The sequence below is a fragment of the Rhinoraja longicauda genome, chromosome 20 (genome assembly GCF_053455715.1).
Source record: "Rhinoraja longicauda isolate Sanriku21f chromosome 20, sRhiLon1.1, whole genome shotgun sequence".
Classification (NCBI taxonomy): Eukaryota; Metazoa; Chordata; class Chondrichthyes; order Rajiformes; family Arhynchobatidae; genus Rhinoraja; species Rhinoraja longicauda.
This window is the reverse complement of record NC_135972.1, coordinates 4,348,063-4,374,077: the sequence shown is the minus strand read 5'-3', so window position 1 is coordinate 4,374,077 and position 26,015 is coordinate 4,348,063. Positions and strand designations below refer to the sequence as shown.

The 26,015-nt window shown below is 46.0% G+C and overlaps 1 protein-coding gene across 1 annotated transcript; it reads left to right on the top strand.

The window, feature by feature from the left end:
* Window positions 1-22,279, top strand: ttc38 (tetratricopeptide repeat domain 38). The gene is made up of 14 exons (XM_078416790.1): window positions 1-178; window positions 3,251-3,328; window positions 4,184-4,265; window positions 6,583-6,754; window positions 6,852-7,025; window positions 7,863-7,938; window positions 8,666-8,785; window positions 9,635-9,694; window positions 12,146-12,184; window positions 16,207-16,288; window positions 17,002-17,167; window positions 18,184-18,343; window positions 18,553-18,626; window positions 19,853-22,279. Exons 1-14 carry the CDS (start codon window positions 149-151, stop codon window positions 19,944-19,946), a joined length of 1,407 nt encoding a protein of 468 aa, XP_078272916.1. The 5' UTR covers window positions 1-148; the 3' UTR covers window positions 19,947-22,279.
* The last annotated feature ends 3,736 nt before the right edge of the window (window positions 22,280-26,015 follow it).

Here is a 26,015-nt window from a genome sequence, read left to right as displayed (position 1 = left end):
ACGGACAGTATGGGTTTTTTTTCCACAAACAGCACCAACCAGTGGCAAGGAAGGATCTGTGGCATTTAAAAGCGTGCATTGCCTGATTTGCAGCGGCTGTGAGCAGATCTGACCGGAAAGTTGAAGGAGTTGGATAAAGCGACGGGGAATGTTGCACTCAAGTCTAAGGGATTGCAAGGTAAAGCGCAAATAATTATCTTTAAACTCAATTACAATCCCTTGAGCGGAGTTGTTTTGTAACACCAGCACAGAAAACCAACGTGGATGTGCTGGCGTCAGCAAAGTAACACCGCGAACTCGCGCGGTGGGTATTAAACCAAATGTGTGTTTTTCTAAGGCAGCGTCTCTGGATCGAGACCCTTCTTTAGACTTTTCTTTTGTTTCCGTCATGTTCCAGAGCAGAGTTTTTTTCCTTGTGTGGGTCGATTCTTATAAAGTGCAGTCCTGAGATAGCGCGTTGTTTCTGACTGGATCGGGCTCCAGATTCCCTAAACGTGGCAGGCAGTTTGTAGAAACAAGAGGTCTCAGATGCGGGGGAATCTAAAGTAACAGCACAAAAAACATAACAAACAGCTGCAGAGACTCAACCATGTTTTGCCAATCAGAAAACAAACATTCCGTTGGCAAACGAACTGGTTGGCAAGGGTACATCATGTTCCCACCAATAACGAGTTGTGCTGGCTTTCATCCAGACTGCACACATGTTGACAAATCATTGATGGGGCAGGTAGGAATTCGGCTCATCGAGTCTACTCCGCCATTCAATCATGGCTGTTTCTCTGCCTCCTAATCCCATTTTCCTGCCTTCTCCCCATAACTCTTGACACCCATTCTAATCAAGAATTTGTCTACCTCTGCCTTAAAAATATCCACTGACTTGGCCTCCACATCCCTCTGTGGCAATGGGTTCCACAGATTAACCACCCTCTGACTAAAGAAGTTCCTCCTCACTTTTCTAAAATGTGCCCTTTAATTCTGAGGCTATGACCTCTGGTCCTAGACTCCCCCACCAGGGAAAACATCCTTTCCACATCCATTTTATCTATGCCTTTCATTATTCAATGAGGTTCCCTTTTAACCTCCAGTGAGTAGAAGCTCAGTGAGTAGAAGCTCCAGTGAGTAGAAGCCCAGTGATGTCAAACAATCATCATATGCTAACCTCATTCCTGGAATCATTCTTCTAAACCTCCTCTGGACCCTCTCCAGAGACAGCACATCCTTCCTCAGATATGTGGCCCAAATTTGCTCACACTACTCCAAATGTGCACTTAAAAAGGACGCCACAGGGACGTTGGCAGGCATTCAGTGAAGCGCATACCTCCAAGCTCATCAGTGGAATGCAGGATAGGAGTGAGTGCAGGGATTAGCTGAGCAATTAAATTAGAAGTTTGGTCAATTTGTCCAATTAGTCAATTTAGTAACTGATATCTTCGGGTGTCGTCTTCTTGGGACGCCCACTTCGCGGCCTGTCTCTGACATCCCCCGCTAAATGGAACTTGGCCTTCACTTTGGAGATGGTACTAGGGCTCACTCCAAATAATGCCGCAACTTGGTTTTGCGGAACACCAGCTTGAAGTTGCCCTATCGCACGGGCCCTATCCAAATCAGTCAAACGTGGCATGCCGATTCTTGGAGCAGACACCTACTGACCACTGTAGCAGGGCCCATGCTCACAGATGCTGCCAATCAGGTGCCAATCAGGCACCTGATTGTCAGCACCTGGGGGTACCAGAAGCTCAAAACAAGAGTCAATAGCAACAGCAGAATAAGCTGTTTGGCATTGGCAGAGAAGATTTGGCAAATTTTTCATGGGCGCAACCCATATACTCAGCTCTGCTGCTCATCCCACAAATGCATGTTCCTTACAAATGTGACACCATTTAAAAGGGAAATAAACAGGCTTTCCAACGGTATAAGATTTATTGCCAAGAAGCATTGTTACAACAAAGAAATAATCTACCAAACACAAATTTCCTTACTTTTTGTGCTATGTTTAGATAAGCTAGGAGAGTGGGCAGCAACTTGGCAGATGAAATTTAATACTGATAAATGTGAAGTTATGCATTTTGGAGAAAAAAAATCATAAAGAAAGTTATTTTCTAAATGGGGAGGAGCTGCGTGGTAATACAACACAAAGGGACCTGGGGGTACTAGTACAGGAATCACAAAAAGTTAGTATGCATGTGCAGCAAGTGATTAGGAAGGCCAATGGAGTCTTAGCCTTTATTGCCAGGGGGATAGAGTATAAAAGTAGGGAGGTGTTGCTGCAGCTGTATACAGTATTGGTAAGACCGCATTTGGAATACTGTGTGCAGTTTCGGTGTCCATATTTAAGAAAGGATGTACTTTCTCTGGAGGCAGTGCAGAGAAGGTTTACACGGTTAATTCCAGGGATGAGGGGGTTGACATATGAGGAAAGGTTAAGTAGGTTGGGACTTTTCTCATTGGAGTTCAGAAGAATGAGAGGCGATCTTATTGAAACGTATAAGATCGTGAGGGGCCTTGATCGGGTGGATGCGCTAAAGATGTTTCCGATGATCGGGGAGACCAGAACTAGAGGGCATAGTCTTAGAATAAGAGGGGGCTCGTTTAAAACTGAGATGAGGAGAAACTTCTTCACTCAGAGGGTGGTTAGTCTGTGGAATTCGCTGCCTCAGGGAGCTGTGGATGCAGGAACGTTAAATAAATTAAAAACAGAAATAGATTGTTTTTTAATAGACAAGGGAATTAGGGGTTACGGGAAGCGGGCAGGGAAGTGGACATGAGCTATGGTTAGTATAGTAAGACCCGAGTAATCTCCTGGACGTTTCGATCGCCTAGCTTGGGGTCGGAGAGAAATTTCCCAGATTTTTTTCCCAAATTGGCCTGGGTTTTTGTCCGGTTTTTCGCCTCTCCCAGGAGATCACACGGTTCTTTTGGGTGGGAAGAAGGGCGATAGTGGGAAGGGGGTTGGGGTAGGATCAGCCATGATCGTATTGAATGGCGGAGCGGGCTCGAGGGGCCGGTTGGCCTGCTCCTGCTCCTATTTTCTTGTGTTCTTGTGAACAAAAGACCACACAGTGTAAGCTGAGCCGCTGAGTTACTCCAGCAATTTGTGTTTACCTTTGATGTAAACCAGCATCCGTGGTTCCTTCCTACACAGTGTGTGCTGCCCCTTGTGATCAGCAGAGGGATCAGCAGGCACGGTGGCATTCGTCATTCTTTACAGCAAAAGCAAATGCAGTAGCGCTGCACTCTGATTTATTGACAGGCTTGGCGGGATGCAGGACTTCCCCTCTCCACAGCCAGCAACGAGGCTTGCAAAATGTACGATGCTTTTCTAACTCAGGTAAGGCTTCATTCTAATGAAATGAATAAAATCCGTTGACTAATATTTTCCGCCTGCTGTCTTATTGCATCGTTATCATAATTCGGATGGCAAAAGTTTACCAAGGTAGGTCATCTTCTGGACTATTTCTTTACAGAAAGATTTGGCTTGTGCTTTAAACTTTATGGAAACATTATTTTTAATTCAAATACTTCGTGATGGCTCAGTTTATTGAAACACTGGTTTGGGAATGTAGGGCCAAGATGGCCAATGCCTGTGTTAGAAATGGTAGAACAGGTAAAGGAAGGATTTGGAAAAGCCCCAATCCTCCAGATTCTACAAATGCATCATGTATTGTCTTTCTGTTTAGTGCAAAGTAAAGCCAGCAAAGTCCGATCAAGGATAGTTCAAGAGTCACCAAAGTGGTAGTTAGTAGTTCAGCACTGCTCTCCGGTTGTGGTAGGATGAATCAGTTGCCTGATAACAGCTGGGAAGAAACTGTCCCTGAATCTGGAGGTGTCTGTTTTCACACTTCTGTACCTTTTGCCTGATGGAAGAGGGAGTGACCAGGGTGCGACTCGTCCTTGATTATGCTGCTGGCCCTGCTGAGGCAGCTTGAGGTATAAATGGAGTCAATAGAAGGGAGATTGGTCTGGGCTGCGTCCACAATTCGCTGCAATTTCTTGCGGAGAGCCTCAATCCATTCAAGGCAGTCATTGGAAGTGTTTTCTGACATAAACTCCGAAGAAGAATTGAATATGAAAATCCGAGTAATTCCCTGGTTTCTGGTTAGTCAATCCTGAACAAAAAAGGGCCAATTCTACTGGTTGTTCTCTTGCTTCACACAAAAAGAGTATTTCGCTGCTTATTCCACAGTGGGTGAGTTGGACCAACGATGCGAGTCTTGGAGGGATTGAGGGTTGCCAGTCTCGGCTAAAGGCCACAGATCCAGACTTTGGTGAGTCTATTTATCAGTTGAAGTCCAAACATATCGTGAGATTGAAGCAGTGCAACTGATGCTTTAAATTAAAAGTAAACTTGATGTATATTGTAAATAACTGGGGTCCCAGCACCGAGCCTTGCAGCACCCCACCAGTCACTGCCTGTTAATTCCTAATCTTTGCTTCCTGTCTGCCAACCAGTTCTCTATCCATGTCAATACCCAACCCCCAATACCATCTGCTCTAATTTTGCACACTAATCTCTTGAGTGGGACCTTGTCAAATGCTTTTTGAAAGTCCAGATACACCACATCCACTGGCTCTCCTTTATCCATTCTACTTGTTACTCCCTTAAAAAATTCCAGACTAGTCAAGCATGATTTTCCCTTCATAAATCCATGCTGACTTTGACCGATCCTGTCACTGCTTTCCAAATGCGCTGCGATAACATCTTTAACAATCGACTCCAGCATCTTCCCCACCACTGATGTAAGGCTGACTGGTCTATAATTCTCCGTTTTCACACTCCCTCTTTTCTTAAAAAGTGGGATTACTTTGGCTACCCTCCAGTCCACAGGAACTGATCCAGAGTCGAGAACATTGGAAAATGATCACCAATGCACCCATGATTTCTAGGGCCACCTCTTTGAGTACAAACAATCTTCCAGAAATACTAGGGGACCGAGGATTTAATGAGAGGGAGGAACTGAAGGAATCCACATTAGTCAGGAAATGGTGTTAGGTAAACTGTTGGGACTGAAGGCAGATAGGCCCTGGGGATTTATCTGCCTTCAGTCCCAACAGTTTACCTAACACCGTTTCCTGACTAATGTGGATTCCTTCAGTTCCTCCCTCCCATTAAATCCTCGGTCCCCTAGTATTTCTGGAAAATTGTTTGTGTTTCCTTAGTGAAGACAGAACCAAAGTACTCGTTTAACTGTTCTGCCATTTCCTTGTTTCCCATTATAAATTCAGCTGTCTCTGATTGTAAGGGACCTACATTTGTCTTCACTATTCTTTTCCTTTTTACATATCTGAAGAAGCTTTTAGAGTCAGTTTTTATATTCCCCGCAAGCTTTCTTTCATGCTCTTTTTACCCCCTCTTAATTAACCCCTTTGTCCTCCTCTGAATTCTAAATTTCTCCCAGTCCTCTGGTTTGCTGCTTCCTCTGGCCAATTTATATGCCTTTCCTTTGCCATTGCATCTCCACTGTCAACCCCTTAAGTATAATTTTCCAGTCTATTCCAGCCAATTCCCATCTCACACCTTCAAAGTCTCCTTTATTCAAGTTCAGGACCCTATTCTCTGAATTAACCGTGTCACTCTCCACCCTTTGTGTACAGGGGGAGGATGGCCTGCACGAAAGTCCTTTGAGAGATCTACTCAGGATAGCTGAAGATAGACACAACAAGCTGGAGTAACTCAGCGTGGCAGGCAGCATCTCTGGAGAAAAGGATACTGTCTGACCCGCTGAGTTACTCCAGCATTTTGTGTCCATCTTCGGTTTAAACCAACATCTGCATTTCCTTCCTACACTACTCAAGATAGCTGTCCACCCGAAACCTCCCCAGCCTGACTTCAACCCACAAAGTCTCCATTAAACCTGATGAAATGTTACCACAGTATTTGGAACAGAAGGAATAAACTGCCAGCAAAGATCAGGGATTTCTTCAGACATTTTCTCGAAGCTGGGCACCACATAATCAGATTGTTGCATATTTCCCACAGATTGAACACTTCCACTGTGTCTATTGCTCTGCTTTTCTTAACTAGTTCATTACTGATTGCCTTTTAGACTTTAGAGGCACATCAGGTCTACGCCAACCAGCGATCACCCCGTACACTATCATATCATATATATACAGCGCGGAAACAGGCCTTTTCGGCCCACCAAGTCCGCGCCGCCCAGTGATCCCCGCACACTAACACTATTAACACTATCTTACACACACTAGGGACAATTTTTTTTAACATTTACCCAGCCAATTAACCTACATACCTGTACGTCTTTGGAGTGTGGGAGGAAACCGAAGATCTCGGAGAAAACCCACGTCCCACTAGCACCGTCCCACACTCTAGGAGCAATTTATAATTGACCAAAGCCAATTAATCCACAAACCTGTTCATGTTTGGAGTGTGGGAGGAAACTGGAGCACCCAGAGAAAACCTACGCAGGTCACAGGGAGAACGTACAAAACTCTGTACAGCCAGCACCCATAGTCAGGTTTAAACCAGGGTCTCTGACACTCTAAGGCAGCAAGCAATTCCACCGCTGTGCCGTTATATTCAAAAGTATTGAATACAATATTTTTCACCTTCCTTTTCTCTCTCAGTGATGGGGCATGTCATCATCAACGGGCTGGAGCTGATTGGAACAGGGCGGTCGGTTTTACTGGATAAGGACCTGGCTGCCTCAGTCAAGAGGATGGTTGAACTCGCAAACACACAAGAGGTCACCGAGCGGGAACGTTTGCATGTGAGAGCACTGGAGATGTTTGCAAAGGGGTAGGAAGAGTTACTTTACCATTGTGAAATCATCAACAAATGTATTTAAGCACTCAATCAAGGTTCGCACTGGAATTCATTTGAATGTTTTGTTCAGGTCTCTTCTAAAAGCGTGTGATATCTGGGAACAGATCCTTCTGGACAAACCAACCGATCTGCTGGCGTTGAAATTAGCACACGACTCCTACTTCTATATGGGATACCAGCCGCAACTGAGAGACTCCATTGCCCGAGTCCTTCCTCACTGGACCCCAACAATCCCTCTCTATGGGTAGGTCATTGGTCTCCACGTCAAAAAACACCAAGACATGATCTTTTTAATAGTCTTTCATTTGTGGCTGTTATTAAACTGTGGGAAATGATAGAAATACATCTCCTAATGTTGCATTTCAATTTCAATTATTTGGGTTTTTGGGAAAATATTTGTAAATGTAAACTCCTCAAATCTGAGGAAAGAAATGTTTGAGATATGATTACAGCTGGGAGCAATTTCTGACGTACTGAAGAGGTTATTAAAGAGCTGATACACCAGAATTAAACATCATTGTTCTATATCAATGGCCTTGTGTTCTTTGTGTAGGAAGGAACTGCAGATGCGGGTTTACACCAAAGGTAGACACAAATTCCTCGAGTAACTAAGCGGGGTCAGGCAGCATCTCTGGAGAAAAGGAATAGGTGCTGTTTTGAGACGAGACCCTTCTTTAGGCTGAGAGTCAGGGGAGAGGGAAACTATATATATACTGTAGATATCTCTACAAACTACCTAGAGCGGCACGGTGGCGCAGCAAGAGTTGCTGCCTTACAGTAAATGCAGCGCCGGAGACCTGGGTTCGATCCCGAATATGGGTGCTGTCTGTACGGAGTTTGGACATTCTCCCCTTGACCTGCTTGGGTTTGCTCCGGGATCTTCAATTTCCTCCCACACTCCAAAGACGTACAGGTATGTAGGTTAATTGGATTGGTATTAATATAAATTGTCCCTAGTGGATGTAGGATATTGTTAATGTGCGGGGATCCGGTCGGCACAGACCCGCTGGGCCGAAAGGGCCTGTTTCCGCGCCATATATCTAAACTAAACTAAGATATTTGTGTTTTTTTCTCCGTGCAGTTACTTGAAAGGCATGTATTCGTTTGGATTGGTGGAGACAAACTTTTATGATCTGGCAGAAAAAGCAGCCAATGAGGTAAGTGATAACTAATTGCCAAACGTGAGATGGCATGGTGTAAAACTCGTGAGTTTTGTTCATCAACTCGTGAGTTTCTGTTGTGGTGCAACTGCCTGGTTGTTCTGCCTTCATGGTTCTGGCCACCACCATCTCACAGGGAGAGACCGTACGACCGGTAGTGATATATAGGAGAGGTTACTCGGTGAGTTGAAACGTCGGCTTAACGCCATCGGCTTAGTTCCTTCTTGCAATCCCCCTTTAGGTGGGGTGGAAGTTTTAAGATTATGTGATATAAAGTAGGCCACCTGGTGGCACTGTGGTAGAGCTGATGCCTCACAGCGCCAGAGACTCTGGTTCGATCCTGACTACGGGTGCTGTCTGTACGGAGTTTGTACGTTCTCCCTGTGACCATGTGGGTTGTCTCCGGTTGTTCCAGTTTCCTCCCACATTACAAAGACGTGCAGGTTTGATGGTTAATTGGTTTTGGTAAAATTGTAAATTGCCCCTAGTGTGTGTAGGATAATGCTCGTGCATGGGGATGATCGCTGGTCGGCACTGACTCGGTGGGCCGAAGGGCCTGTTTCCATGCTGTATCCATGCTGTATCTCTAAAGTCTAAAGTGATGACTTGTGCTGAAAGGCATGACGGTGTATTGATCAGATCCCGTTACTGAGAACTGAGTAGAAACGAGAGCTGCATCTTTGGGAATAAATCACCAGGATAACGTGTGTTTCTCCCTTCAAAGGGCTTGGCTTTGAACCCAGCCGATGCCTGGTCTGTCCACTCCCTGGCACACATACACGAGATGCGCGCAGACATGAAGGCTGGATTAAAGTTTATGAGGCAGACGGAGAAGAACTGGGTGGTAAGCATTAGAAAGCCGGGGGAAAAAACGTGAATCCTGATCCCGCTCATAAATATCACCTGGGCAACAAACAGTTGCGTCAGTACACGTCCATGCGAATGGGGGGTTGAAACTGGACACTGCTCTTGGTTGGTTGCTTCATTTGTCCGATCTTCCCAGTGATCGGGGACCTGAGGGAAAAACTGTCACCACTTCATCCCTGTAATAGACTTTCCAACACGTAGATTGGAAAAGGAGATTTGTCGGGAGAGAACTGCAGATGCTGGTTTAAACCGAAGATAGACACAAGAAGCTGGAGTATCTCAGCGGGCCAGGCAGCATCTCTGGAGAGAAGAAATGGGTGACGTATGGGGTCGAGACATCCCATCTGAAGAAGGGTCTCGACCCAAAACGTCACCTATTCCTTTTCTCCAGAGATGCTGTCTGACCCGCTGAGTTACTCCAGCTTTTTGTGTCCATCTTTGGAAAGGAGATGCCAGAGTCATGTTCTTGCTTTCCTTTATAACCAAATTGCTGATATTTTCAGCAACTGCTGCAATGAAAATCAAGAAGCAGGAATAAATTGTTATAATTTTAAGCAGCTACCCCTTTTCATTTGTATTAGTAAAAGGTTATTGTCATGATATCCTGACTCTCTTGTCAATATAATTACTAATAACGCTCAAATCTGAAAGTAAATAAAGCAGTGGCAATATTGTATTAGTGCTGGTTCAAGATGAAATCCTCCCACAAATGGGGACCGATGGCATTTATGTGATCATGTGGCAAATGGTGAAACAAAAAAGGTAGAAAATAGGTTTAATTTATGGACATGGCTTATCAGTTACTGTCTTTTCAATCTGTTCACAGAACTCTGACATGCTTGCCTGTCACAATTACTGGCACTGGGCACTCTACCATATTGAAAAGGTTTGTATGTGACTTGGACTTCTGATTCGTTTGAACGCTTGTTTCATCAGAAAAGAGGGATGTTTCTAAAACTCTGCTGACAAGAGTTCAAGTGTTAGAGTGAAGGGCAAGGCAGGCAAACTTAAGGAAGCCTGGATAACGACGGAAATTGAGGCTTTGGGCAGGTGTGGGACAGGTATGTATGTGATTTAAGGCAGTGGAGGCCAGTTCGTTGGATGCTTTCAAGAGAGAGCTGGATAAAGCTCTTAAGGATAGCGGAGTGAGGGGGTATGGGGAGAAGGCAGGAACGGGGTACTGATTGAGAGTGATCAGCCATGATCGCATTGAATGGCGGTGCTGGCTCGAAGGGCTGAATGGCCTACTCCTGCACCTATTCTCTATTGATTTGGACTCTTGCTTCTCAGGTTTGATTTTGCTTGTTTATCATAACCTTACAGCAACATCCACCTGAAAAAGAGAGAGAGAGAGAGAGAGAGACTTGCTTTATTTGTCGCCGAACGAAACTACATAGCAGTCATAGAAAAAAAAAGAAGAACACAAGACACATAACCCCAACACAAACGTCCATCACAGTGACTCCAAACACCCCCTCACTGTGATGGAGGCAACAAAACTTCCCCTCTCTTCCCCACGCCCACGGACAGACAGCTCGTCCCCGACCGACCCGCACAGTCCCCGCACCGGGCGCTGAAACGTCTCGCGGCCGAACCGGGCGATGAAAGGCCCGCGACCAAGCCTTGCGCAGCTAAGTCCCGCAGCCGAGCCGCACCAGCGGTGAAAAGTCCCGCAGCCGAGCCGCACCGGGCGGTGTTAAGCCCCGCAGCCGAGCTGCACCGGGCGGTGTTAAGCCCCGCAGCCGAGCCGCACCGGCCGGTGTAAAGTAAAGTCCCGCAGCCGAGTTGCACCGGGCGGTGTTAAGCCCCGCAGCCGAGCTGCACCGGGTGATGTAAAGTCCAGCGGCCGAGCCGCACCGGGGGATGTTAGGCCCCGCAGCCGAGCCGCACCCCGCGCCGTGAGGAAGAGAAAAGTTCCCCACACCCACCCCCCACACACCACCACCCCCTCCCACACATACACAACCAAAAAAATATATATAAAAATCATCCCAACACCGACACTCAACAAAAAAAAGACGGACAGACTGCTAGTCAGCCGCTGCCGTTAGGCGCCGCCACATTCATTCATTCATTCACTCACTCACTGACTCTGTCTGTCTGTCTGTCTGTCTGTCTGTCCGTCCGTCCTTGGTGGAATGACCATCCGTCCAGTTTTTCTTTGCTGCCCTTCCAGCTCAGCAACAGAGCCAGTGCGAGATTGATGTTGTTCATTGCTTATTGCAGTAGCTGGGTTTAAAGACAACACAAATTGGCAACAGGGAAAGCACAGGATGTGGGTTTGTTTCATCTCAAAGTCGGTTGTAATGCACATGAACTTATTTGGCCAAGATTATCCCACAATTATACCACAGCTGGGGAACAGTTCCATCGCAGCTGTTTTCAGGCCACTGAACCATCCTATCACCAGCCAGAGAGTGGTCCTGAGCTGCTATCTACATCATTGAAGACCCTTGGACTATCTTCAATCGGACTATACTGGACTTTATCTTGCTCTAAATGTTATTCCCTTTATCCTGTATCTGTACACTGTGGGCAGCTTGATTGTAATCCTGTTTGTCTTTCCACTGACTGGTTTGCAGGCCATAAAAAGCTTTTCACTGTACCTCAGTACACGTGACAATAAACTAAACCATATTAGTATGTGGGTGCGTAAACAGAGGTATACTTGGTGAGGAACAGATTATTCAATGTGAGATGCAGGGTAATGTTGAGCAACGGCTGCAAGTGCAGCATCTCACATACATAGAAGGTCTAGGAGGAGGCCATTCGGCCCTTTGAGCCAGCATTCAATATGATCATGGCTGATCATCCAAAATTAGTACCCCATTCCTGCTTTCTCCCTAAATCCCTTGATTCTGTTAGCCCGAAGAGCTATATCTAACTCTCTCTTGAATACATCCAGTAAATTGGCCACCACTGCCTTCTGTGACAGAGAATTTCACAGATTCACAACTTCTCTGGGTGAAAAAGGGTTTTCCTCATCTCAAGTCCTAAAAAAAGGTTTCACTCTGCCACAACACTATCTCGCTCTGCTGTTCTGGGACATGGTGGTTCAGGCTGTTAAGTGAGAGATCACTGGGTTAAGAGGTTCAACCATTAAGTCTCCACCCCAGCACTCCACCTGCCCAAGCCCATGGTCAGTGTCCCTGTTTGGACAGGCAGGACTTTGAGAACCAAGGGGATGGAGTTTGATTTGCTAGCCACATGGGCCCCTTGTTGCCCTGTGTAATACATGGTCTCCTGCTCTTGTGTTTCTTGTTCGTTTTGTTCTTCTGCACACCTCATTTGTGTTGTTCCCATAATCTGCAGTAACATTGATCTGCTCCTCCCACAGGGGGAATATGAAGCTGCACTCACCATCTATGATGATTACGTGAGTACAAACTAAAAGATGTGTCAAAATACTCCAGTATTGGTTTGTTTTTACATGGTGTACAGGTTTTATCATCGTTTTAATTTAATGTTTAACTGTGGCTCTCTCCCATGGTACACGTGACAATAATCTGAACTAAACGTTGAATATTTCAGCAGTTAGTGTGTAGTTTGGAGTTCAGGACTGTTCTATTATCAGTGGAAACCGCGATGAATTAAACTTGTCTGCCATTTTCATCCTCTTGTTATTTACGTGAGAACATATCATTACGTGAATGACGGTTCTCTCTGTGTTACCTGCATCTTTGTGTGTACTTGGTGCTGCCACTGGGGTCGGGTGGTGGGGTCCTGCAGGGAAGAGGAATGGGATAGAGGGGGTAACACATCCCTATGTGCCCTCCTCCCTTCACCTGGTTGTCCCAATTGAGCTGTTTCCTTTGTCTTTCCTTCCACAATGATTAACTTTTTTGAAGCATCTAAGTGACATTTGTTGCAACTTTTGATTTCCAAGCTGATTCCCAAATTACCATTGTTGGTATTCATTCAGCATTTCCCAGATTTTGTTTGGATGAGAATCATCTGAAAATCTGCCCCCAAAAGTTAATCAATCTGAAATGATAATCCAGCTTCTTTCTCCACTGATGTTGCCTATTATGCCAGTATTTCCTGCATGTCTGTTTGATTCAAAAACTTAAAATTAACCAAGAAGGTCAAGGTGGATTCAAGTACTTGAGCAATAATTTACCATGTTCAGTGCTCTAAATCTCTATATGTGTAAAAGTTATGAAACTATACCTGATTAAATATATTCACTGGAGGCACAAGGAACTGCAGATGTTGGGTGACAAAACAATAAGTGCTGGAATAACTCAGCGGGTCAGGCAGCATCTCCAGAGAGTGTGGATAGGAGACGTTTTGGGATTGGGACCCTTCTTCAGATATTCACTGCCTTTTCCAGTTTCTCGAATGGGCTTTAGCAGAATGATTGGGATGTGGATGAGATTTATCAACAATGGTGCTAGTGACGCACACACAAGTCAAATAATAATAATAATAATAATATGCCTTTATTGTCATTGTACGAACAGTACAACGAAATTAGAAGTGCTACATCTGAAACAGTGCGACAGTGCAAATCTTCCAAAAACAATTGCACAAACATAGGAACCAACACAATAAGTATCAATAAAAACCAATAAAAACTAATATAATAAATGAGTTTTGCACCTAAGATGCTGTATATATTTTAAAAAGTGCAAAGAAAGTGAGAGTCACATCAAGTCAAGTATTTCCATTCACAGTTCTTATGGCCCAGGGAAAGAAACAGTTTTTAATTGGGTTTGTTCTGGCCCTTAGGCTCCTGTAGCGCCTCCCAGAGGGCAGGAGAGCAAACAGTTCATATTCAACAGTTCAACAGTTCAACAGAGCTTTATTTGTCATTCGGTACCAAGGTACCGAACGAAACTACATAGCAGTCACACACAAAAAAGAACACAAGACACATGACCCCAACACATAACGTCCATCACAGTGACTCCAAACACCCCCTCACTGTGATGGAGGCAACAAAACTTCCACTCTCTTCCCCACGCCCACGGACAGACAGCTCGTCCCCGACCGACCCGCACAGTCCCCGCAAGGGGATGGAAGTCCCCGCGGCCGAGTCGCACTGGGCGCTGAGACGTCTCGCGGCCGAACTGGGCGGTGGAAGGCCCCGCGACCGAGCCGTACGCAGCTAAGTCCCGCGGCCGAGCCGCGCCGGGCAATGTTAGGCCCCGCGGCCCGGGCACTGTTAAGTCCAGCGGCCGAGCCGCACCAGCGATGTTAGGCCCCGCGGCCGAGCCGCACCGGGCACTGTTAAGTCCAGCGGCCGAGCCGCACCAGCGATGTTAGGCCCCGCGGCCGAGCCGCACCGGGCACTGTTAAGTCCCGCGGCCGAGCCGCACCGGGCGATGTTAAGTCCAGCGGCCGAGCCGCACCGGGCGATGTTAGGCCCCGCGGCCGAGCCGCACCGGGCGATGGAAGGCCCCGCGGCCAAGCCGCACCGGGCGATGTTAAGTCCAGCGGCCGAGCCGCACCAGCGATGAAAAGTCCCGCGGCCGAGCCGCGCCGGGCGATGTTAGACCCCGCGGCCGAGCCGCACCAGCGATGTTAGGCCCCGCGGCCGAGCCGCACCGGGCACTGTTAAGTCCAGCGGCCGAGCCGCACCAGCGATGTTAGGCCCCGCGGCCGAGTCGCACCGGGCACTGTTAAGTCCCGCGGCCGAGCCTCACCAGCGATGTTAGGCCCCGCGGCCGAGCCGCATCGGGCGATGGAAGGCCCCGCGGCCAAGCCGCACCGGGCACTGTTAAGTCCAGCGGCCGAGCAGCGCCGGGCGATGTTAAGTCCAGCGGCCGAGCCGCGCCGGGCGATGTTAGGCCCCGCAGCCGAGCCGCACCGGGCACTGTTAAGTCCCGCGGCCGAGCCGCACCAGCGATGTTAGGCCCCGCGGCCGAGCCGCACCCCGCGCCGTGAGGAAGAGACCTAAAAGAGAAAGGTTTCCCCCACCCCACACCACCACCACCCCCCACACATACACAACCAAAAAAAAAAAAAAACCATCCCAACACTGACACACAACAAAAAAAAAAGGAAAAAAGACGAACAGACTGCTAGCGAGCCGCAGCCGTTAGGCGCCGCCACTTCCACTTTCTGGGTGTGTGCTGTCCTTAATTATATTTCTGGCCCTGTTTAGACAACGCGACTAAGGTCCCACATAGGAGATTAGTGGGCAAAATTAGAGCACATGGTATTGGGGGTAGGGTACTGACATGGATAGAAAATTGGTTGACAGACAGAAAGCAAAGAGTGGGGATAAATGGGTCCCTTTCGGAATGGCAGGCAGTGACCAGTGAGTGGGGTACCGCAAGGTTCGGTGCTGGGACCCCAGCTATTTACGATATACATTAATGACTTAGATGAAGGGATGAAAAGTACCATTAGCAAATTTGCAGATGATACTAAGCTGGGGGGTAGTGTGAATTGTGAGGAAGATGCAATAAGGCTGCAGGGTGACTTGGACAGGTTGTGTGAGTGGGCGGATACATGGCAGATGCAGTTTAATGTAGATAAGTGTGAGGTTATTCACTTTGGAAGTAAGAATAGAAAGGCAGATTATTATCTGAATGGTGTCAAGTTAGGAAGAGGGGATGTTCAACGAGATCTGGGTGTCCTAGTGCATCAGTCACTGAAAGGAAGCATGCAGGTACAGCAGGCAGTGAAGAAAGCCAATGGAATGTTGGCCTTCGTAACAAGAGGAGTTGAGTATAGGAGCAAAGAGGTCCTTCTACAGTTGTACCGGGCCCTGGTGAGACTGCACCTGGAGTACTGTGTGCAGTTTTGGTCTCCAAATTTGAGGAAGGATATTCTTCCTATTGAGGGCGTGCAGCGTAGGTTCACTAGGTTGATTCCCGGAATGGCGGGACTGTCGTATGTTGAAAGGCTGGAGCAATTAGGCTTGTATACACTGGAATTTAGAAGGATGAGGGGGGATCTTATTGAAACATATAAGATAATTAGGGGATTGGACACATTAGAGGCAGGAAACATGTTCCCAATGTTGGGGGAGTCCAGAACAAGGGGCCACAGTTTAAGAATAAGGGGTAGGCCATTTAGAACGGAGATGAAGAAGAACTTTTTCAGGCAGAGAGTGGTGAAGGTGTGGAATTCTCTGCCTCAGAAGGCAGTGGAGGCCAGTTCGTTGGATGCTTTCAAGAGAGAGCTGGATAGAGCTCTTAAGGATAGCGGAATGTGGGGGTATGGGGAGAAGGCAGGAACGGGGTACTGATTGAGAGTGATCAGCCATGATCGCATTGAATGGCGGTGCTGGCTCGAAGGGCTGAATGGCCTACTCCTGCACCTATTGTCTATTGTCTATTGCGAGCTAATCCTATGTTTGCTTTCCTTACTTTCTCTCTTGCTTCACTCTTGTTCATCTCTTCATTTTTCTCTGCCTGAATCATTGTATGGGATACTCTGATGCAGATTTACAAAAAGTGCTTCACAGTTGGAACAATGCTGGATTTGGTGGATGCATCTTCTATGCTGTTTCGTCTCCAAATGGAAGGTACGTTCTTATTCTTATCAGCAACACAAAATTAAAAACATTTCTTCATGTGTACAAACTGTTCATAATATCAACCCCTTCCCACCTCCTGTAAACCCATCCAGTGTTCCAACCTCCCTTGTGGGACTATCAATCCTCTACCATAACCATGTGCCTTGTTACATTGTGAATAGCTGGGGCCCTGGCACTGAGTGTTTAGGGCACCTCACCTGCCACCAGCTGCCACCCAGAGAAAGATCCATTTGTTCTACGTAAAGGGGCAAGGTCATGGGTGTGATGTGGGGGGGAGGTGTGAACGGTCGGGAAAAGGAGATGGAAAAGGTGTCAGAGGGTGAACTTTAAAGTCAGGTAACATTGCAAGATTTTAGGAAATCTCAACATGAGAACTACTGTTCGGAGTTGCTGACTACAGAAAAGGATACTCTGTCAGCATCTGTTTTTTTAATTATCCACATGCAAAGGCATTACCGGGTCATGTAATGAAATGCTTAGAGAGAATCAAAGAATGAGTTGAATCGTAAGATTGGAGCAAAATTAGGCCCCTCAGCCCATCGAGTCTGCTATGCCATTCGATCATGGCTAATCTACTTTTCCCTCTCAACCCCATTCTCCTGCCTTCTCCCCATAACCTTCACTGCCCTTTCTAATCAAGAACCTATAATTCTCCACTTTAAAAATGCCCTTTATTTTACTGACGGCGCTCTCTCCCACAGGTATTAATGTTGATGATCGCTGGAAAGAAGTTGTCAGAGTTACAAAAAATCACTCCAAGGATCACATTCTCATCTTCAATGATGCCCACATATTGATGTCCCTCTGTGGAGCTAAAGACACGGAGACGGCAGCTCAGTTCATGGCATCACTGCAGGAACTCTCCCAGTAAGTAGCCTGATCAATCTGACAAAAATAACCCAGTGAGGGAGACACTCAGCGGGCCAGGCAGCATCTGTGGAGGGAAATGGGCAGATGGCATTTCAGGTCAGGATCCTTCTTCAAATTGATGAAGTCGGGGACAGAAAGCTGGTGAAGAAAGGTGAGGGGAAGGGGTGGGGCAAGGAGTTAGCAAGTGATGATTGGATTGGCGATTGGCAGATGGGTGGAGAAAGTGACATGAGTGAGAGGTTAAATGGAGATAAAAGGGAGCAGATGTGGAATCAGACAAGGAAGGAAATGGAGGAGTGAAGGTGTGATACCAGAGGGAGGGATATTGGGTGAAAGGGAAGTAGGAGGGGGAAAGAGAGGTGAGTAGAGAGGTGGGCAATGAGTGGAAGAGGAAGGGAAAGGAACGGGGTAATGGAGCAAAGGGAGAAAGGTATGCTCATGAGAGAGGGTGCAAACATGGTGGATGGGAAGGGTCATGGTGGATGAGAATGTTGTGTCAACCCCACCACAAACCCTGCCTTCTGATCCACACTGGTTTTCCTTCCCCCACACTCCAGAGATGTACATGTTTGCATCTGTAAAATTGTAAATTGTGGCAAGTGTGTACTAGTGTATGCGGTGATTACTAAATGGTTGGGACTTGGTCAAAGGCCTGTTTCTGCGCTGTATCTCTAAAGTCTAAAGAAGCACTCCAATAGTTCAAGAAGGTGAGGGTACACTTCCCTCTTTGTCAGGGTTGGGATTAGGGTTCCCACTGCCATCTTCCCCAGGAGTGCAGGGGTTGAGCAATCGGGGTTGGTCTTGTCAGTGATGCCCATATCTCAAAACAAAATAAAATTCTTGTGACAGATTTAAAACTTGCTCCTCCAGAAAATCTTTCTGGAAGAAAAAAGCATGTCAGCATTTTAGAAAGTAAATTGTTTTCAATTTCCTCAGTCATTATTAGGCAGTGAAGTGAACAGATACAAGCTCAGACATGAGAAAAGACTGATTGTGTTATTTTTAATTGCCAGAGCTCCTGGTGAGAATTATCAACACCAGCACTTTCAGGAGCTGGGAATCCCGATCTGTCAAGCTGTGGTGGAATTTGCAAATGGGAATTACAGCCAGGCTGTGGATCTGTTACATCCAGTTCGTTACCAGATCCAGAAGATTGGTGGAAGTAATGCACAGGTATTTCAGGAGAACTTTCAGAATGGCTCAGGTCAGCAGAAACCAAACTCTGCTGACAAAACTAAAGCAGGGTGACACTGAGCATGGTCTTCTCAAAGGAGACCAACGTGGCCTTGTGAGGAGGGAGTGGGCCAATGGGGTTGTTCCAACATTTGAAGCTTCACATCTACTCTGGAGCCATTCCTTTAAAATGATCTTGTTTCTTGCAGAGAGATCTCTTTAACCTGTTGCTGATCAATGCTGCTTTGAAATCAGACAACAAATCTCACCAGAAGCTGGCTCGGTAGGTGCCACTATGCATTGTATTTTTACATGGGGGGGGAAAGATGAAAATACACTCCAATTATGAAAAGAGACTGTTATAATTACTTGTCACCATTTTAGTTTCTGCATTTATACCAGGTAACTGGAATGAACGTTTATTAATTATTTATTAATTCGCATCGTTTATTAATTCTCATCAAGTACATATTGCATTCAGAAATTGGAATCCAATTTCCTTTTTAAAGTTACCATTGACACTGTTTCTACCAGCCTGTCTTCTCAAGTGAAACCAGCTGGGACAGGCTCTCACTGGCCTCTGCCACACGATACTTTCTTTGAAATAATTCTTTGGTCAGATAATTCTGTAATCTTTTACCCCAATATTATACCTCGGAGAATAGGATTGGAGATTCTGTGAGTGAGGGTGACTACATCCTTGACTTCCCGTGCATTTGAATATCCTTGAACTCGTCTGTTTAAGTTGTATTAGGTTGCCTAATTTCATTAAATTGGAGCACTATTCTAGTGAGGAAAATGGAGGCTTTATGATCAGACAGTTTCCCTGCTGACATTCTAAAATGTTTTACAAGGATGTTACCAGAATTTGAGGGCCTGAGCTAGAGGGAGAGGTTGGGCAGGCTAGGACTTTATTCCTTGGAGCGCAGGAGGTTGAGAACCTTATCTGAGAGGACATGGGGTTAAGGGGAAAGATTTAACAGGAACCTGATGGCACACATGGCAATTTGGGGCAGCACAGTGTCACAGCGGTAGAGTTATATAAGAAAATAACTGCAGATGCTGGTACAAATCGAAGGTATTTATTCACAAAATGCTGGAGTAACTCAGCAGGTCAGGCAGCATCTCGGGAGAGAAGGAATGGGTGACGTTTTGGGTCGAGACCCTTCTTCAGACTCACGCAGCGGTAGAGTTCCTGCCTTGCAGCACCAGAGACCCGGGTTCGATCCTGACTACAGGTGCTGTCAAAACAGAGTTTGTATGTTCTCCCTGTGACCGCGTGGGCTTTCTCCGGCTGCTCAAAACCATTTATAATTTTTAATTTAAATTGGAACATTTGAAACCCTCCATCCCAAAGATACAACTTCAAAAGTTATAATTTATAACGTAATTTCAAAGATTTTGCACATTGTATCTTTGCTAAGTAGAAGTTGTAGCTTCTGATTACCACTCGTCCCTGACCACCTACTGTGCAATCTACTGACCTTTATATTTTCCTTCTCACCACAGGTGCTTGCTGATAGAACGAGACGGTCTGAGACCAAACTCTCAAATGACTGAGAGACTGATCCGCAAAGCCATGTCGTTGCACAATATAGGGTAAATCAAGATAAAACACACACATTAATGTGAATAGATCCAGTCAAAATAATCCAATCTTGTTAGTAATTATTGATCACTGGGTGGCGCTGCGATGGCAGCCTCGCCTACAGTCTGTCTGTCCTTCTCGTTCTTTTTTTGTTATTTTTGGTGAGTTTTAAAAGTCTGTGTTAATGTTCTGTGGTTTGTTTTATTTGGGGTTGGGGGAAACTATTTCAATCTCTGGCCTTGCCGGAGATGCGATTGTTTTTCGGATCGTATCTCCGGTCGCTCTGCGGCCTAACATCATTGAACTGGAGGCCTTGCTCGAGACTGACTTTGAGCCCCTGCGGGGCATGGACTTACCATCTGAGCATGCAGTTCCTTGCCTGGGATCGACACTCCAACCGTGGCCTGCGGACTTTAACATCAAGGAGCTTGCAGTCTCCGGTTGAGACCGAAGTCGGGAATTCCATGCTGCATGAAGTTCGACAAGCCCTGACCCGGGGTAGATCGCCCAGCATGGGGGAGCTGAGATTCCCCCCCAATGCGGGAGCTTGATCGCCCCGACGAGGAAAGCCCACCGCCGGCTACGCGAGTCAAGATCATCCCGTCAACGGAAGGCTCGAGGCCCCCGACCAAGGGAGAACAAAGAAGGGAGAGATTGAACTTTTTTTTGCCTTCCATCACAGTGAGGAATGTGGAGGAGTCACTGTGGTGGATGTTCATGTTAAATTGTATTTTGTGTGTCCTGTTGCTTTTTACTGGTATGACTGTATGGCAAATGAAATTTCTCGTATGTTGCAAAACATACTTGACTAATAAACTATGATTGTGATTGATTATTGGGGGAGGTGGGGATGGGGAAGAAAACTCTTGGAAATTCTTTGGGATGAAGGGCAGGGGAGAAGTTTTGAATGTTCTTGTAGGAGAAGGGAATTATAGGGGACCAAATGAAAGTGTGCCTGGCAATTTCCATGTGGAGTTTTAACTTGGACCACAGACTGTTAGACTGGGCTGTTAATGCTTTCTGTGATTGGATTAGTGAAAGCAGAGGAGTGGGATGGGGTTGCCATTTGCCAAAGGCTTAATTTGATGAGTGATTTGCAAACCAAAATTTATGTACTGCCAAATGCCTTATAAAATCACTTGGTAGATATTTCATCCTGAAAAACACTTTGCTGCAAAGTGGAGGGGAGTAATACCTCTTTAAAATTATTTATATAGGTAAGCTCAGAAATTTGATAGGATCTAATTGTGGTGTTTTATAACATCATAATGTTCAGGACCAATGCCAAGTCAGAACACCCACACAAAAAACCTATCACAGAATTGGCCGAGCTTCTCCAGTCCCTGCCCAAACTATAACGCTCCATTCCACCTGTCTTACCTATCGACCGTGAGTTTAACAACATAATATTAAATTTGGACAATGCCATTAGCCGCGTGTGGTAGCATTGATTCTGGCAAATTTTAGACTTTAGAGAAACGGGCCCTTCGGCCCACCAAGTCCACGCCGACCAGTGATCCCCGTACACTAGCACTATCCTACACACTTGGGACAATTTGCAATTGTTACTGTAGCTAATTAAAGTGTAACTTTGTCAGTGCCCTTATGTGGTGACTATTTGCATTACTAGGGTATGCAAGCAAAGAATTTCCACTGTGACTTGTCAAATGTGACAATAATGCCATTCATAAATTGTTTAGAGGACTAGTAGATCTATTGGCTAACTCTGACTAGTCTTTCAGTGACTAATGGAAAGATACTGCACGAAAACAGACCCTTCAGTCAAGAAAGCTGACACGGACCACATCGACTACCTGTTCACACTAGTTCTATGTTATCCCACTTTCTTTTCCACTCCCTACACACTAAGGGCAATTAACCTACAAACCTGCACATCGTTGGGATGCGGGAGTAAACCTGAGCACCTGGAGGAGACCCACGCGGTCACAGGGAGAACGTGCAAACTCCACACAAACAGCACCCGAGGTCGGAATCAAACCCGGGTCTCTGGTGCTGTGAGGCAGCAGCTCTACCCGCTGCGCCACTATGTCGCCCGTTTGGAACGTATTGGGAAATCCACAGTAATGTGGTCGTCTTGTACTTTGTGCCTGATTTTAACAGTCTTTGTCCTTCTGATTCCCACTGCTCACGGGGTGCAAGAACTGCCTATTCTGCAATTACTAATAAATGCATGCGCATCGTTTTACTTGTTCTCTCGGGTTGCAGCTTCATGTTCAATTTACTTTTGCATTAAACGATGAAAGAAGAAAAACGTGCTTAAAATGTATCTTTTTTGTGCAGATACAATAATTCAAAAAGGCTATCTTTAAAAATAAAGACATTGTATGCAAAGCATCTCTTGTCAAGCAGTCTTTTATGCATTACATATCTTGAAGGGATCACAGTGATTAAAGAATCTGCCATTTATGGGGATTACTAGGTTTAAGTCTAACCTGCCACTAAATTGTACCCACTTTCGTTTCTCTGGATGTTCACTAAGTATTCAGTGTAATCTTTTGCAACCTAATGCGAGGCGATTGACCCGAAACATTCACTCTGCGCTTGCAACATGGATGCTGCCTGACCTGCAAATGTATTCTCAGCATTTTAGTCTGGACTTCCAGCGTTTGCACCTTTTCACTTTTGAATGAGAACGGTATTGAATTATTAAAAAAAATATTTACAATAAAAGAAAACAGAACCCACCACCATAGTACAAGACAAACAAATATACTAGATGAACTACTATACAACTGTTACAATCCTTGTCCAAGATGCATTCAACCCCCCACGGTACCCAGTAGTCCCAGAAATGCCCCCATCGTACCCGTGGACAGCGCGTAGTCCCTCTCTAACACCACCCGGGCACAGACGTAACCCCGGAAAACCAGCATTGCTTTGGCATGGTCTATCCTCTGTAAAATTTCCAGCAGTCTTACTCGTTCAAAAACAAAACTGTGGCAGCCAGGATTAGGGAGACGGACCAGGCTTAGACAATAGACAATAGGTGCAGGAGGAGGCCATTCGGTCCTTCGAGCCAGCACCAACATTCAATGTGATCATGGCTGAACATCCACAATCAGTACCCCGTTCCTGCCTTCTCCCCATACCCCCTGACTCCGCTATCTTTAAGAGCTCTATCTAGCTCTCTCTTGAAAGCATCCAGAGAATTGGCCTCCACTGCCTTCTGAGGCAGAGAATTCCACAGATTTACAACTCTCTGACTGAAAAAGTTTTTCCTCATTTCTGTTCTAAATGGCCTACCCCTTATTGTTAAACTGTGACCCCTGGTTCTGGACTCCCCCAACATTGGGAACATGTTTTCTGCCTCTAACGTGTCCAACCCCTTAATAATCTTATGTTTTGATAAGATCCCCTCTCATCCTTCTAAATTCCAGTGTATACAAGCCTAGTCGCTCCAGTCTTTCAACGTACGACAGTCCCGCCATTCCGGAAATTAACCTAGTAAACCTACGCTGCACGTGAACCTAGTGAACCTCCTCAAGTAGGACTGGAGAACTACGCTGGATGCCCTCAGGCCCTCTAGGCTTGTCTAGTTTGGGGAGATGCTGTCACAACCTGCAAATATAACACACAATGTTGTTTAGTATTCCGTCCTCCTAAAGAACTGTGGAAAATGTGGTCTAGTTTATTATTGTCAGTTCTGGACATAATAATAATATTCATAATAATATTCATTTATTGTCATTGCAACGAGTACAACGAAATTAAAAAATAGCCAATCCTGACGGTGCGTACAAACATATATGCAATAAATGCAAAAACAAATAAATACATAAATACAATTAAATACAATTATATTAAGTACAAGATTTTTTAACGGTGTTGCCTAGTGCAAAGGTAGTGTTCAGTTCTCGTATGGCCCTGGGGTAAAAACTGTTCTTAAGTCTGTTTGTTCGGGATTTGATCGACCTGAAACGTCGACCAGAGGGCAGATGAACAAACAGACGGTGGCCGGGGTGGGATGGATCTTTTATTATTTTGCCTGCTCTACTGAGGCAGCGTAGGCTGAACAGGTGCTCCAGGGAGGGCAGTGAGCAGCCGATGATCTTCTGGGCCGTCGTGATGACCCTCTGAAGGGCCTTCCTGTCCTTTTCTGAGCAGCTGGCATACCATGTGGTTATACAGTATGCCAGCACACTCTCGATGGAGCAGCGATAGAAGGACAACATGAGCTTCTCCTGCAGGTTGGTTTTCCTGAGGATCCTCAGGAAGTGGAGTCTCTGCTGTGCCTTCTTTACTGTGGTGATGGTGTTGGTAGACCAGGTAAGATCCTCTGCGATGTGCGTACCCAGGAACCTGAAAGCTGGTACCCTTTCCACACAGACCCCATTGATGTAGAGTGGGTCGTAATCTCCACTGGTTTTTCTAAAGTCAATTATAAGTTCCTTTGTTTTGGAGGAGTTCAGGACCAGATTGTTCACTGAACACCATGCTGCCAGCCTTTGGATTTCATCCCTATAGGCTGTCTCATCTCCTTCTGAGATGAGTCCAACCACAGTCGTGTCATCCGCGAACTTGATGATGGTGTTGGTGGGATGGGTGGGGGCGCAGTCGTGAGTGTAGAGGGAGTAAAGGATGGGGCTCAACACACAGCCCTGTGGTGAGCCGGTGCTCAGTGTAATGGTGGAGGAGAGGTGAGGGCCTATTTTGACGGTCTGGGGGCGGTTGGTCAGGAAGTCCTTGATCCATTGGCATATGGTTTGGGAAAATCCAAGGTCGGAAAGTTTGGTGAGCAGTCTGCTCGGGATGATCGTGTTAAAGGCAGAGCTGAAGTCGAGGAAGAGCATCCTCACATAGCTCCCCTGGTGTTCAAGGTGGGTCAGTGCAGTGTGAAGAGCAGTGTCGATGGCATCCCCTGTAGACCTATTTGCTCTGTAGGCAAACTGGTGTGGGTCGAAGGTGGGTGGGAGGCTGGCTTTGATGTGCTGCAGGACCAGTCTCTCGAAGCACTTTGTGATGACCGGTGTGAGTGCTACCGGACGGTAGTCGTTAAGACCGCTGATGACAGACTTTTTCGGCAGTGGGATGATTATGGCGGACTTCAGGCAGGGAGGGATGGTGGATTTTAAAAGGGACAGGTTGAAGATTTTTGTGAAGACCTCAGATAATTGGTCTGCACATTCCCTCAGCACTCTGCCCGTCACACCATCGGGGCCTGCAGCTTTCCTGGGATTCACTGCTCTGAGCACGCGCTTAACATCATACTCCTGCACAGTGAAGGTGTTGCTGTCAGGTGCTGGAGAGGGTGTTATGTCTGCCACTGTAGCTTTCACCTCGAAACGAGCAAAGAAACAGTTAAGTTCCTCTGTGTGTGCTGCATGTAAAAAGCTTTCCCCTCAATGGTTTCAGTAAAAGTAGCGAGCGCTTCACAATAGAAAGAAAGCAGAAGTGCTCAGTAGAAAGCCATTAAAATTCTAGCAATGGAATGGGAAGCAACAGGGAGTCTGCAAGCTCTGATCTCCCAAACTCACTAATCGACAGCAAAGTTACGCAAGAGCTGTAATTAATGTTTGCAAGTTTCTCGAAGAGAAGTGAGCAAGATTTTACAGATTTCAAACAAATTAAGACAATTTGGGATTGTGTGTGCTGAGAAAGAATGTATGTTTAAAGATACCTTATAATGGGTGAAAGCTTGTGTAATGCACACTTACTACCATCTGAGAAATGAATAAGGAACACTCAAAGATATACATGAGGCGATGACGCAGATTTTATATTGGCATGTTGCTACCAAAACTTACAACATACAAGTTCAGTATTTCATTATATTAACAAGAATGTGGCCAGGGTGCAAGGCTTTAGCTCATTTGGCATTGGTGAGAGAGTGGTGGGATGTGGGCATTGTATCCAGGTGACGGATTAAAGAGAACTCAATTTAGTCCAGTGAAAGTTTAGTTTATTGTCACGTGTACCGAGGTAGAATGAAAAGCTTTTTTTTTCGTGCTATCCAGTCAGCAGAAAGACTATACATAATTACAATCAAGCTATCCACAGTGTACAGATACAGGATAAAGGGAATAACATTTACTGCAAGATAAAGTCCAGTAAAGACAGTCCGAG